At 42.8% G+C, this 12570-nt stretch overlaps 1 protein-coding gene across 1 annotated transcript in view; it reads left to right on the top strand.

Annotated features, from left to right (window-relative positions):
* The first annotated feature begins 7834 nt into the window (after positions 1 to 7834).
* asic2 (acid-sensing (proton-gated) ion channel 2) overlaps positions 7835 to 12570 on the top strand; it is a 524547-nt gene continuing 519811 nt past the window's right edge. Inside the window, exons 1-2 of the mRNA XM_085783410.1 lie at positions 7835 to 7926; positions 10119 to 10746. Of these exons, the coding sequence (XP_085639536.1) occupies positions 10171 to 10746 (576 nt within the window). The 5' untranslated portion in view covers positions 7835 to 7926; positions 10119 to 10170. The remainder of the gene's footprint in view (positions 7927 to 10118; positions 10747 to 12570) is intronic.

The raw sequence follows: 12570 nt of genomic DNA, 5'->3' as shown, positions 1-12570 counted from the left end.
CTTTCCCAACAGGATCTGAGCAGCTCCGGCTCCAGATCCAGACTCACTTCCCACTTCCACCAGCCTCAAAAAACCCTGTAACAGATTCAGGTTAATCCTCAGCCGGTTTGTCATTCTCTCTCTCTCTCTCTCTCTCTCTCTCTCTCTCTCTCTCTGTGTGTGTGTGAGAGACGCAGCTGCACAAATTTGCTGGTTTATTATGTTCACAAGTGAGAGAATAGTAAAAAGGAGAAGAGGAGATGATGATGAAACTGGGTGAATTTGCAGTCATCCCTCGTTCACTCGCTCCGCCCCCCCAGTCTGCTCCGTGTGGTTAAGTTAAGTACAGTTTACAGTACAGTCATGCATTTTCTACACTTTTTTTTTTTGACTCCGAATGTCAACACAATTTATCTTAACTTAACCCTCCTGCTGTCCTTCATCCTTCCTTCTTTCCCCACAACCCTTCCTTCCTTCCCTTCATCCTTCCTTCTTCTTCCTTCCTCTTTTGATCCAATTGACCTGATCTGTTCCCTCCCTCCCTCCATCTTTCTTTCTTTCCTTTTCCCCTTCCTTCCTTCCTTCCCTTCTTCCTTCCTTGAACAAATCTGTTCCCTCCCTCCATCTTTCTTTCCTTCCTTTTCCCCTCCCTCCCTTCCTTCCTTCTTTCCCTTCGTCCTTACGTCCCCTTTGACCCAATCTGTTCCCTCTCATCTTCTATCTTTCCTTCATTTTCCCCTTCCTTCTTTCCTCCCATCTTTCCCTTTGTCCTTCCTGCCTTCCTTCCTTCCTTCCTTCTTTCCCTTCATCCTTCCTTCCTTGACCCAGAAGGACAACAGGAGGGTTAAATTAGGGCGAAGGTAGAAGTTGTGAACACACCGCTACAGAAAATAGAAGCTTTATTATAAAAATATTTGATATTTCATTTCAATAACAGGAGAAGGTCAGTGCACACACACACACACACACGTTTCCTCCCTCGCTGAGCCAAGATGAAACTGTTTGTTTTACTCGTCCAGGTTTTGATTTCTTCTTCTCAACATCGTTTGTGTTTCCGCCAAAGTCGACAAGTCGGCAGCAACTCAACACGTCTTTTCCAGAAAAGTGTTTTTTTTTCTTCCTCGATAATCCACTCACTGCGAAACAGTGAAGCAGCAACTTCACACCCCGGACGATGAATGAGACAGACGGCGTGTTGTGTTGTGGTGGATCATTCATGGGACTGTGTTTCTGGAAAGAGACGTCAACGTTGCTGCTGATGTGTGAATTTTTTTTTCATTGTTCAAAGTTTGTTCACATGTCATTTCACTTCCATTGTGTATCTGCCTGGATTTTATATTGTAAAGTGAAAAAATACAGTTTGTTGTTGGACTTTATTTTTGACAGGCAGTTCAAATGTGTCACTGTATATACTGTATATTATAATATGGAAATGCTTAAAGACTGTGCAGTGTTTAGATTAGATTAGATCAGTCGCTCCCAACCGGGGATTCAAACACCATAAATCATCCCAAGGTAAAAACTGAAGGTGTCTATAAAACACCAATAATTGATGGTGGTGATGATGATAATTCCTGTCTTATTTGTATTAACTGAACACTCTGAGACCTAAAGGTGACGATATCTGATGATGGATATAGGAAATATGTGAATATGAGATAAGCCTGGTAGGATAAATCTGATTTAACAAAGTCTTAAAAAGTTATTTTCCTGACACATACTGTAATTTTCACCTCCTTAAACATCTAAAAGTTCACCAAATGAAACAACTCGAGAGTAGGAAGGGGGGAAAAAACCAAAATAAAAGCTTTGAAACACTTGTGTAGATGGAGCTGATTGCTACTAAAGAGTATTAACCTTCTACTTTGAGCATTCGACAGCCTCCCCGCCTGCACAGCGCCGGTCCTCATGGACGTCATTAGTCAAGTTCAGGAGTTTTATATGAGCACGAACCGACCAGACATCCAACACCCAGTTAAAGAGTCATGATGATAACAATCCTAATTGGAGGGGAACTTAATTGAACCAGAACAAGACTCTTATCTTTATATATGCGTGAGCACAGGGGGTGGTGTGGGGTTGGGTTGCTCCTTTTCCCCTTATCTGCACATCTACCAATTAAGACCTTCACAAAAAAAAAAAAATTGGGGCTCGGTTCCAGAAAGTCTGCAGCTATTTGCTCACACTCTGGAATAATTCGCCCTTCAACTTCAATCGTCTCGCGCCAGAGGTAATAATCAACTGTGCCCAGTCTCGCCAACTCTGGTACTTACACATCCTAATTATCTCCTGGTAAGAGCTTATTATTTTTCATAATCCATTAAGATAGTCGGAAAGTGTAATTACTCTTTCAGTCCCGTCATGCATATAGAATAAGAAGAAGTGCCCAATGACCCTATAACAAAAAAAAAAAAAAACTTATCTGTGGTTTAGTCTGGTTTACAGACTCGGGAGGAAAAGAAGTGTCTCATCTGATGCAAAGTACATTTAGTTTAAGAGATTTGGGAGGAGAGGCGTGAAAGATCCAATGTTATTAAGTGATATGTTGATGATTCAACCGTTGGAAAATTGGAGGAAATGGCAGCTGAACTCCTCAATAAAAGACTCGAGTGTTATTTTTTATGCTAACAAAGAACAGGGACAGTGAACAAGACACTTTGACAATTTATAACAGGTTTAATTCAATTAATCCTCATGGGTTTTGGATTGAAAGTCTCAGAAATGCTTCCTAAAGTGCAACTTAATCTTTCCTTAGTATGTTTTCTAGAGCTTTTGATCGTTTTGCATGACCTTCACAGCAGGTGGAGTTTTGTATAAGTTTTTTTTCTTGCCTTTATTGCAGTGCAACTTTCTTGACCTTGGACAAAAAAAACAGCAGTTTTCTGCAGACTCACTTCAGGCTCCATTTAGCAGCTTTTGATCATGTGATATATGTTCGTGACTGGAAATGTGAACATCTATAATGCTTGTGATGATGTGCCAAACATCTGCCAATGTGATGTTTCCTACAGTAGCTACTAAACAGATATTAACAGCTGACGACATGATCTCAACTCTAAGTCCATTTAGAAGGTGTTCAGTCATACCTAATGATCTTCATCCTCTTCCTGCACATGCTGGGAGTTAAATCGTCCGTTCTGGTTTGAACAGTGTGAATTGAAACCTGCACTTCACTTTCTCTGAGTTGATGAAACATACAGCACAGTCTCTGCAGGTAACTGGTGAGAAAATGGAAAAACATGGTCCGCCACCACATTTGCTGGTAAAAAGCGTGTCTTACCTACAATTGTAAACAACACGACTGAAGGTTAAATGGACCTGAAATTGATTCAGTTAATCTGTCAATCGCTGTTTTCTTAGGTCCAGAATGAATATCGAGCCTCAAAGTTAATGTAAAAACAGTGATAATATAGGTTTTGTAAGCGCTGCATAGTGATTCATATATTGTAGAGGTTGCACTTCATATGATACTTAGACCTATATACAAGTGAGTGATGCACAAAAGGAAAAACCTGAATAAAATGAATCGGAGACCTTTGTAAATGCAGACCGGAGGGGTCAATGACTGGTGTCACTCACTCCCGCTGCAGCTTTATGAGGTCAGTTATTGTTGGCCATCACCTGCTGGATGAATGCTGTTCATGCATTTATATATGAGGCTCTTTATGTGAGCTCTCCATCTATATGCAAACCTTTACTGTGATACGTTGAGTGATTAACAGCTATCAATGCTAATCCAAGTCGAGAAGGTCAATTTAAGCCTTTAACCAATGACAGAGTAAACCGATATTAAAAAAACATAATAGACTTATATTCAAATAACGTTGCACTAAGCTTTTTAGCCTTAACCTTGCAAATTAAAAAAATATATGGTATAAAGGCTAACAAGGCTCATGCCTTTTAATAATCTTAAGGATGGAAAGTTAGCCTGATGGATAAAGCCAGATAAGATTGCTGAAGCATACAGCTTTATATTCAACCCTGGAGACGGTTTAATCCCAGTAAAACTATGCTCATTACCTCAGTTGGGAAAAGGGGAGATTTGCTTAATTAAGTTGTTAAGAAAGCAGCAAACCCTGCAGCTGCCTGAGACCACAGCAAGTTTCATTAGGGAGAAAGGCTGTGTGATCGACTGACAGCGTGTGTGTGTGTGTGTGCGCGCGCGCGCGCTTGACAGAAAGATAAAAAATACGCCAAGTTTCTTTCAAGTTCAGTCACCCCACACTTGTAATTAGTGTGTCTGTGTTGTTGTAAATTGCTGAAATTAGTCTGAAAGTGCAAAAAAGATGGACGGATATCCAAAGAAGCTCATCACACACACACACATCCCTGATTCTGCTGCAGTTATTATGAAACTGTGGTTTGATTCCCATCTCATCTCCTGCAGTCCACATGTCAAAGTGTCCTTGGACAGGATATTGACCTCCATATCGCCCCCCTCATATATCATCCATGTTTGAGTGAGTGTGTGACAGAGATCCACCATGTAGCCTACACCAAAATAAATGTGACCTTGTCTTGATATTCTTGAAAAATAAAACTGGATTATATTGTGAAAGTTTGTTACACTCTTGTTTTATGAAATATTTAAGTTTATTATTATCATTATAAAGACTACAAAGTTCATGTTAAATTATGGATAAATAAATATAACAAACAATTATTAATAAGAAATCTTCCTTTCTCATATATTATAGCCTACATGTTTCACATCAGTTCCAAAAGTTTGACTTCAGTTCACAAACAAAATTGGTCTGTGGAAGATTGATAACTCCACTGTTGTCAAACTCAGTTTTAATGAGCAGTTCAAATTGAGCTATAAATCTTACTGAAGGTTTTTTTTTTCCACCTTACTTGACTTTGGCATTTACAATTGTGTGTTGTTTTGTTCTGTTTCCTGTTTTAAAAAATGTGCTTATAATAATTTGACTTGACTTGAAAGCAGAAGAAAAAAGAAAGAAAGAATACAAATAGAGTTAATTTTGCTTTGGTGCATGAAGGTTTGGTTGATAAGAGACAGTAGGCCTATTTACATTCTTAGACTTTCAGCGTGTCAAGATTTCTAGTAAAGCACCGAATACGTTAAAGTTTGACTTTGGGTTTGAGAGCTCAGGTTTCTAAGGATCAAAAGCAGATTTACAAAGCATTAAACACAACAGTTTTTTCGATTTCCTTGTTTCCTCTTGCAAAGAAACATATTTTTATTTAGGCTACTTATTGTCATGTTATTCAGCCTTACAACAAAAGTTGTCCAGGTGAGTTTTATACCCCTATATGAACAGAAGATAACATGTGCATTAGCTATTAAAAATTATTACAAAGTTTTGAAAAATCTTCTTATAGCCTACTTATGTCAGTGAGATATGAATTATTATTTTTATTCACGTTATGTTAAAAGAAGATAGAAAAAATAGAAGAAGCTAGATCTATAAAACACAATTTTTGGTAGGCTAATGAAAAAGAAGAACATGAAAAGAGTGACAAATAGCCTACTCGAGGATAAAAGTCTTTAAAAGGCTCAGACGTTCATTAAAACACGTTAAATTGCTGTTTTGTCTTTTTCTTCTTTGCTCACAATAACATGGCGTCTAGCAGGAAATAATAAGTACGCCATTTTCGGCCGCCATCTTGTTACCGTACACCTGTGGATGAAGGAAGAAGGAGACGACGAGCAACCGTTTGCTCTCCAAAAACGGTCAAAAAGTGGATTCATGTTTTGTTTTACAGGCCTGTTCGACGGATTATTGTCCAAACATCCGAAAGGATTAATTTTAAAGAGAAGAGGAACAAGAAAAAGACGAATAAAGAGCAAGTCCCCAGCAGAGTCAGGCAAGTGTTTGCTCGGCTAATGTAAACATGAAGGAAGTAAGTTAATGTTAGACATGTCAGCTGCTACTAGCTAACTACTGAGTGACCTGTTTTTATTTATTACCTGAATGATTTTTACGCTAGAAATGTCGTTTGTGGTTAGTTTAAATGCTAAAATAATGTAATAATGATAGGCTGATATCCCAAGTGTCTGAAAACGACCTGTATCTGATTGAAAAACATTAGATAGCCTAATAATTAGGCTAGTTGTTGAGGTAGTTGGGGTTGTTTCCATGAGCTGACTCTTGCAGCTTTTATTAGATGTAAAATCTAAAGTAACTTTATTATACTGTGCTCTACTTAAAGGTAAGGATTTTTAGGAACTTTTTCATCCTCGAGGTATTAAAGACATCTTTTATATTTTTTTCTTTTTATGACTGGCAGTTTAATTTTGGCTGCCCATTACTTTTTAATCACTTAATTAGAGGTATAGGCTACATATAGACTACAGTAATTGCCCAACAATTTTCAAGATGAAGTTCTCAGCTGACGGTGCATTTTTTGTTTTAAACCAAACTTTTTAATTTAATCTTCAAAAAAATAACAATGTGGAGTAGTTTAACTCACCAAGTCTGTTATTAAATGTCTAGTCCTCCATTGGTAAAGGTTTATTTTTCATTTACATGAGGGATATGTTGAAAACACATGTTGATTTTATATGTTTACTGTTGGCAAAAGATGTAGATGAGTAGTTGCTGTAAGGTTGCAGGTGTAATCAATGCATATGTTGTCAATTAGTGTTGCTCATAATGATGATAATAATCCACATGACTGTTGTTTAAAACTTAATTTACAGGTAATTGTAAGAAGTTTTGTCTCGTGTTGTCACATGATTGTGCAACTTTTTTATTTCATTTTTTTTTATTACCAGTCTATTTCTATTCAATCCAAACCCTCTCAGAAGCTGATGTCGTGTTTTCGCTTTCTCTTACCACCTTGTCCCCTCTCACACCTTCTGTTGTTTTCTTCTCACCACTCTCTTTTTTTCCTCTCGTCTCCTCTCATATCTAGCTTCACACGCCGGCTGCTTCCTCCCTCACATGTCTGATAAACACACACACACACACACACACACACACACACACACACACACACACACACACACACACACACACACACACACACAAAGCTGCAGATATCACAGTTTCAGTTTCTGTTGTGACACACACACGCACTTCTTCTTCCTCACTGACTTTTTCCCTATTTTATTTCCGTCCTCCTCCTCCTCATCCCTCCTCTCAACCTACATCTCCCTGCCGTTACTCCTCCGTCTCCACTTCTGCTTCACTTCCCATGACATACAACCACCCCCCCCCACCTCCTCCTCTTCTTCCTCCTCAAACCAAGAAGCCAACTGCACAGTTTTTTTGTTTTTTTCTCCTCCTCCTCCTCCTCCTCCTCCTCCATCTCTGTCTTGCATCTTTCCATCCCTCCATCATCATCCACCGTTTGCAGTGACAGTGATGTGGAGGAAACGTGAGCGCAGGCAGAGGAGAGAGAGAGAGACGGATGAGCGGCGGTGGCGGACGGCGTTGGAGGAGGAAACAGATTCACTTGGCTGTGGAGAGAGCAAGCGAGGAGAAGAGTGTCGTCTCTCCCCTCCCTCCCTCTCTCTCTCTCCTTCTCTCTCTCTGCTCTCTCCTCTCTCTCTCTCTTTCTCTCTGCTCTCGCTCTCTCTCTCTCAGTGCGAGCATGTGTGTTGGTGTGTGTGCGCCCTCCTCCTCCTCCTCCTCCCTCTCGTCTCTCTCTCTCCCGGCTCCGCTGTCGTTCGCCCGCCGTTGCCGTTGCCGCCGCCAACACAGCCACAGCCACAGATGAGCTGGGAAGAGGAGGGAAAGCGGATGTATCTGGCCGCCGGAGGAGGAAGAGGCAAAACGGGAGGAGTTTGGATCGGCACGCAAGACTAAAAAACCCAGTGGCTCCTCCGATCATCAACAGCTCTCTCTCTCCTTCTCTCTTTTGCTCTGTCGCTCGCACTCTCACTCTCTCTCTTTCACACACACACACACGCGCAAACACACTCTCACTCTCACACTCGCGCCGGCTGGATGTCTTCTCGCTAGGCTGAACGAGAGAGAGGTGCTTAGGCTTGTCATTAGTTTGGGGCAGGAGAGGGGGGGTGTCCTGTGAAACCTACACACACACACACACTGTTTAGTTACCGCTCGAGTGTGTGTGTGTGTGTGTGTGTGTGTGTGTGTGTGTGCGCATGTGAGTGTGTGTGTTTGAATGGAGATGAGTCGGGACGTTAAACACACAGAGGCAGCTTTGATTGGCTCGCGGCTTAAGTGACTTTCACCTCTTGCTCCGGGGGCGCCGCTGACTGACTGAGGAGGACTTTACCCACCTCTGGGGTTTTTCTTTTTTTGTCAATGAAATGGAGCAGTCACCGAGGGCGACGGAGGATGGAGACGAGGCTGGGGAGGGAGGAGGAGGAGGAGGAGGAGGAGGAGGAGGAGATGAGGGGGCAGTTTGGGTTTAGTGAGTATGTGTGGTGTAGTAGGAGCTGCTGGCAGCGACGGCAACTCTCAGGCTCAAGGGAATGATTGAGTGGAGGTGGAAAAACCCTAAATTAATTACTTTCTATAGTTACTTATGTGTGATGTGTTGAGTCTTCTCCGTCTTCTACTGCTGTCATTTGTTGCTCTGCTTTTTAGATTAAAAAAAAATTTTTTAATAGAGTTTTTACTGCAGCTCTTTATCGTCTCCTCTCTCCTCCTGCTTCCTGTCAGTGTCGTCGATATGAAATGTTGGATCTGTTGCTGCGTTCATAACAACTCGGAAATTTCCGACTTCCAACATCATTGCGTTCACACTGCCAGGAAACTCGGAAGAGAAAAAACATGGATACTCGAAGGAAGTTTGGCATATTGTGGCTCATCGCTGAATTATGTGAATTATGTTTGTTTTGGAGGCAAATGAAGAGGAGAGGAGACGCCGCATCTGAGTGCACATTTAACGTTATAGCCTTGATAACCGTTAAACGTTATTTCCGTTACATACGAGGACCACAATTTCACACAATACAGCAATCACAGCTTAATATAAACGTATTTCATATACTGCAATAAGACACACAAAAATATGCATTAAAACCTCAACAAATAACTTAAAATTTTCAAATTCTAACCGTTTAAGACGAGGGCCGCCATGTTTTGATGTTGTCGTGACGTCAAGTCGGAAAGTCGGAGCTCTGAAATGATACTTGAGTTTTACTTGTGTTGAGTCTTCTCCGTCTTCTTCTGCTGTCATTTGTTGCTCGGCTTTTTTTTCATAGTTTCTACTGCAGCTCTTTATCGTTTCCTCTCCTCCTGCTTCTTGTCAGTGTCGTTGATATAAAATGTTGGCTCTGTCTATCGGTGTGCAATGGATCCTCATGATCTACTCCAGTCGGCTTTGCAAGACAGAATGACTGAAGTGTCTTTTTCACATTTATTGACTTTTAAACATTGATCCATGCTTAGATGGAATTGTTGAAACTGTTGCATAAAAGCAATATCACATATTGCTTAAGTAACAAAATTAAAAGTGCCTCTTTATTTAAAAAAAAAATAGTGCAGTTAAACATGCTGCCTTTTAAATTCTAAGGAAATGGAGACCGACAGCCAGCAGATTTGTTTCATTTTTAAATTTTTTTTGAATCGTATTAAATGAGAATTGCGATTCTTATGTGGATCGATTTTTTGGCACACCCTTAAAGCAGAAGTAAGCGGAATGTTTGTGTTAATATAAGTCTTAAATAGTTATATCTTCCGACAGCAGTCACTTATATATAGTGTTTGGTCTGAAACACGGGTCTGTCAGTCACTCTGCTCTGCTGTAAGCCGAGGAGAAAACTTTCCTTGTATCCTACAAGCTTTATCCAATGAGGAGAGAGAACGGCATAAAGGGGCGGTCCTCTCTGTGTGTGCAGCCAAGGGATGCGCGTGAATGTGGTGACGTAGGGACGAGGACCAATAGATCCATGACGAGGGCGGGGGCTGCTAACTCCATTGGCTGACAAGAAGTTAGCCAAAACAACCGGATCGCTTACTTCTGCTTTAATTACTTTCCATAGTTACTTATGTGTGATGTTCTGCTGTCATTTGTTGCTCTGCTTTTTAGATTTTTACATTTTTTCATAGTTTTTACTGCAGCTCTTTATCGTTTCCTCTCTCCTCCTGCTTCCTGTCAGTGTCGTCGATATGAAATGTTGGATCTGTGTCTGTGTTATTGACATTTCCTTCCCCTCCTCTCTCCCTCTCCTTCTCCCTCTCTCTCTTCTTCTGCAGGTGTGAGTGCACCAGGGGCTCCCCGGCTGGCGGAGGAGCTGGAGGGTTGACGATGATGGATCTGAAGGAGAGCTGTGGCAGCCAGGGCAGCCAGGAGAGCTCCAGCCTGCACCCGTCCTCCTGGCAGGCCTTCGCCCACGCCAGCACGCTGCACGGCCTGCGCTACGTCTTCCCGTACGGCCGGCCCGGCGTGCGGCGGCTGCTCTGGGCCGCCGCCCTGCTGGCCTGTGTGGGGCTGCTGGCCGTGGAGAGCGCCGAACGCCTCGCCTACTTCCTCTCCTACCCGCACGTGACCAGTGTGGACGCCGTGGTGTCCAGCAGCCTGGTGTTCCCCGCCGTCACCGTCTGCAACCTCAACGCGTACCGCTTCAGCAGCCTCACGCGCAACGACCTGTACCACGCCGGCGAGCTGATGGCGCTGCTGGACGTGCACCTGCAGATCCCGCAGCCGCACCTGGCCGAGCCCGACGTGCTGGCGTCGCTGCAGGAAAAGGCCAACTTCACCAAGTACAAGCCCACGCCGTTCAGCATGAAGGAGTTCATCGAGAGGGTCGGACACGACCTGAAGGAGATGATGCTCTACTGCCGCTACCAGGGCCAGGAGTGCAGCCACAGCGACTTCAAACCCGTGAGTCCAGTCATGGCTGTTTCCTTCTTTTTGCTGGGTTTTAAATGTCAGCTCAGATCTGAGATCAGCTGGAGGTCGGAGCAGCTTTGCTTCCCTGCTGCCTTTTTAAAGGGATAGTTCAACATTTGGGCAAATTCACCCATTGCCATAATCCCTATAGTCTTTAGCAGTAGGTTCAATACCTTTAAAGCGTAAGCGGAATATTTGTATTAATATAAGTCTTAAATAGTTATATCTTCCGACAGCAATCACTTACATAGAGTGTTTGGTCTGAAACACGGGTCTGTCAGTCCCTCTGCTCTGCTGTAAGCCGAGGAGAAAACTTTCCTTGTATCCTACAACCTTTATCCAATGAGGAGAGAGAACGGCATAAAGGGGCGGTCCTCTCTGTGTGTGCAGCCAAGGGATGCGTGTGAATGTGGTGACGTAGGGACAAGGACCAATAGATCCATGGGCGGGGGCTGCTAACTCCATCGGCTGACAAGAAGTTAGCCAAAACGACCGGATCGCTTACTTCTGCTTTATTTGTCGGTGCAAGTGGTATTGTCACATTTCCCTCATCAAACTCATCAAATACACAATCCAACAACTCCAAAACGCTCTGGTGGACAAGTTGTGACCTGCACATTCACCACGCTATGAGATAATAACGTATGATTCAGTCAGGACCACTCCACTTTGTCAAAATAATCTTTATTTACTTGCGTGGAAAGCCTGAGGCAGGAAGAGCACACACCCTCCTGCCCTTCATGAGCCATCATCAACGGCATAAGCAGGGAGCGCAGCAGCAGCAGCAGCAGCAAAGAAAACCCAGACAGAGCAGAGCAACCAACAAGATACAATGATATGGTTCATGACAGATGACGGGAGGAGCCGGGGTGGAGGTGGGTTGCAAAAAAGCCAGCAGAGGAAGCAGCAGCAGCAAGGGAGGTGACGTCGGGCTAGAGCAGTTTAAATAGCGCTCTGAATGCAATTCCCCAATAGGAAGCAGCCACTGGGAGTCAGCTGAGCCATCAGGTAACGTTCTGTTATTATTTCATAGCGTGGTGAATGTGCAGGTTGCAACTTGTCCACCAGAGCGTTTTGGAGTTGTTGGATTGTGTATTTGATGAGTTTGATGAGGGATAAGGTGAAAATACCACTCACACCGCCAATTAAAGGTAACAAACCTACTACCTAAGACTATAGGAAAGACTATGGCAATAGGAAACTATCCCTTTAAAGACTGTTGTGTTGAGCTGACATGTGCAGGTTTGCGTGTTCAGAGTCTTGTGAGTTTGCACTGCAGAGATGGATTGTGTTGTGTTCTTTTCCCCCTGCTTGTTAAATGACTTGATATATGCTGATAGCTGCTCGCTCCCTCGCTCCCACGCTGCTGCTCTGGGAGCCTCCTGCTGTGTTTTTGTCTTCAGGACTTCACTGTTTGGCTGCACAGGTTGACTCTCAAGCTTTGTTTCTGCAAATAGCCTCTCTGCTGTTGCCTTGTTGTTGTTCTTCTTCCTCTTCTTATTGTTGTTGGTATCCCCAGCCTTCACATATTACATGGATTGTGTGTTTACTGGCACAAACTAGCGCTGCAACAGGTGTGTTGTAGAGTCTTCCAGTCGCTGAAGGAATGTAATTATTTTGTCTTGGGCCATGGTGAATAGTAAATTACCCCAAATCCCTTGGCTGCTTTCTTCCTACAGCCAAGTAGATTTCTTTTTTATTATTACAATTCAGAACATTTAAAGGATGTTTTGTAAACCTGCTGGCTTTGTCTGATACGGCTGGAAACCTGCCAAACAAATGGACCATTATTTGGACGCTTGCTGGTGTTATTTC

The sequence above is a fragment of the Trachurus japonicus genome, chromosome 8, assembly GCF_045865225.1.
Source record: "Trachurus japonicus isolate A0001 chromosome 8, Traja_1.0".
NCBI lineage: Eukaryota > Metazoa > Chordata > Actinopteri > Carangiformes > Carangidae > Trachurus > Trachurus japonicus.
Note: the sequence above shows the minus strand (reverse complement) of the source record. Positions and strands in the feature narration are given on the sequence as shown.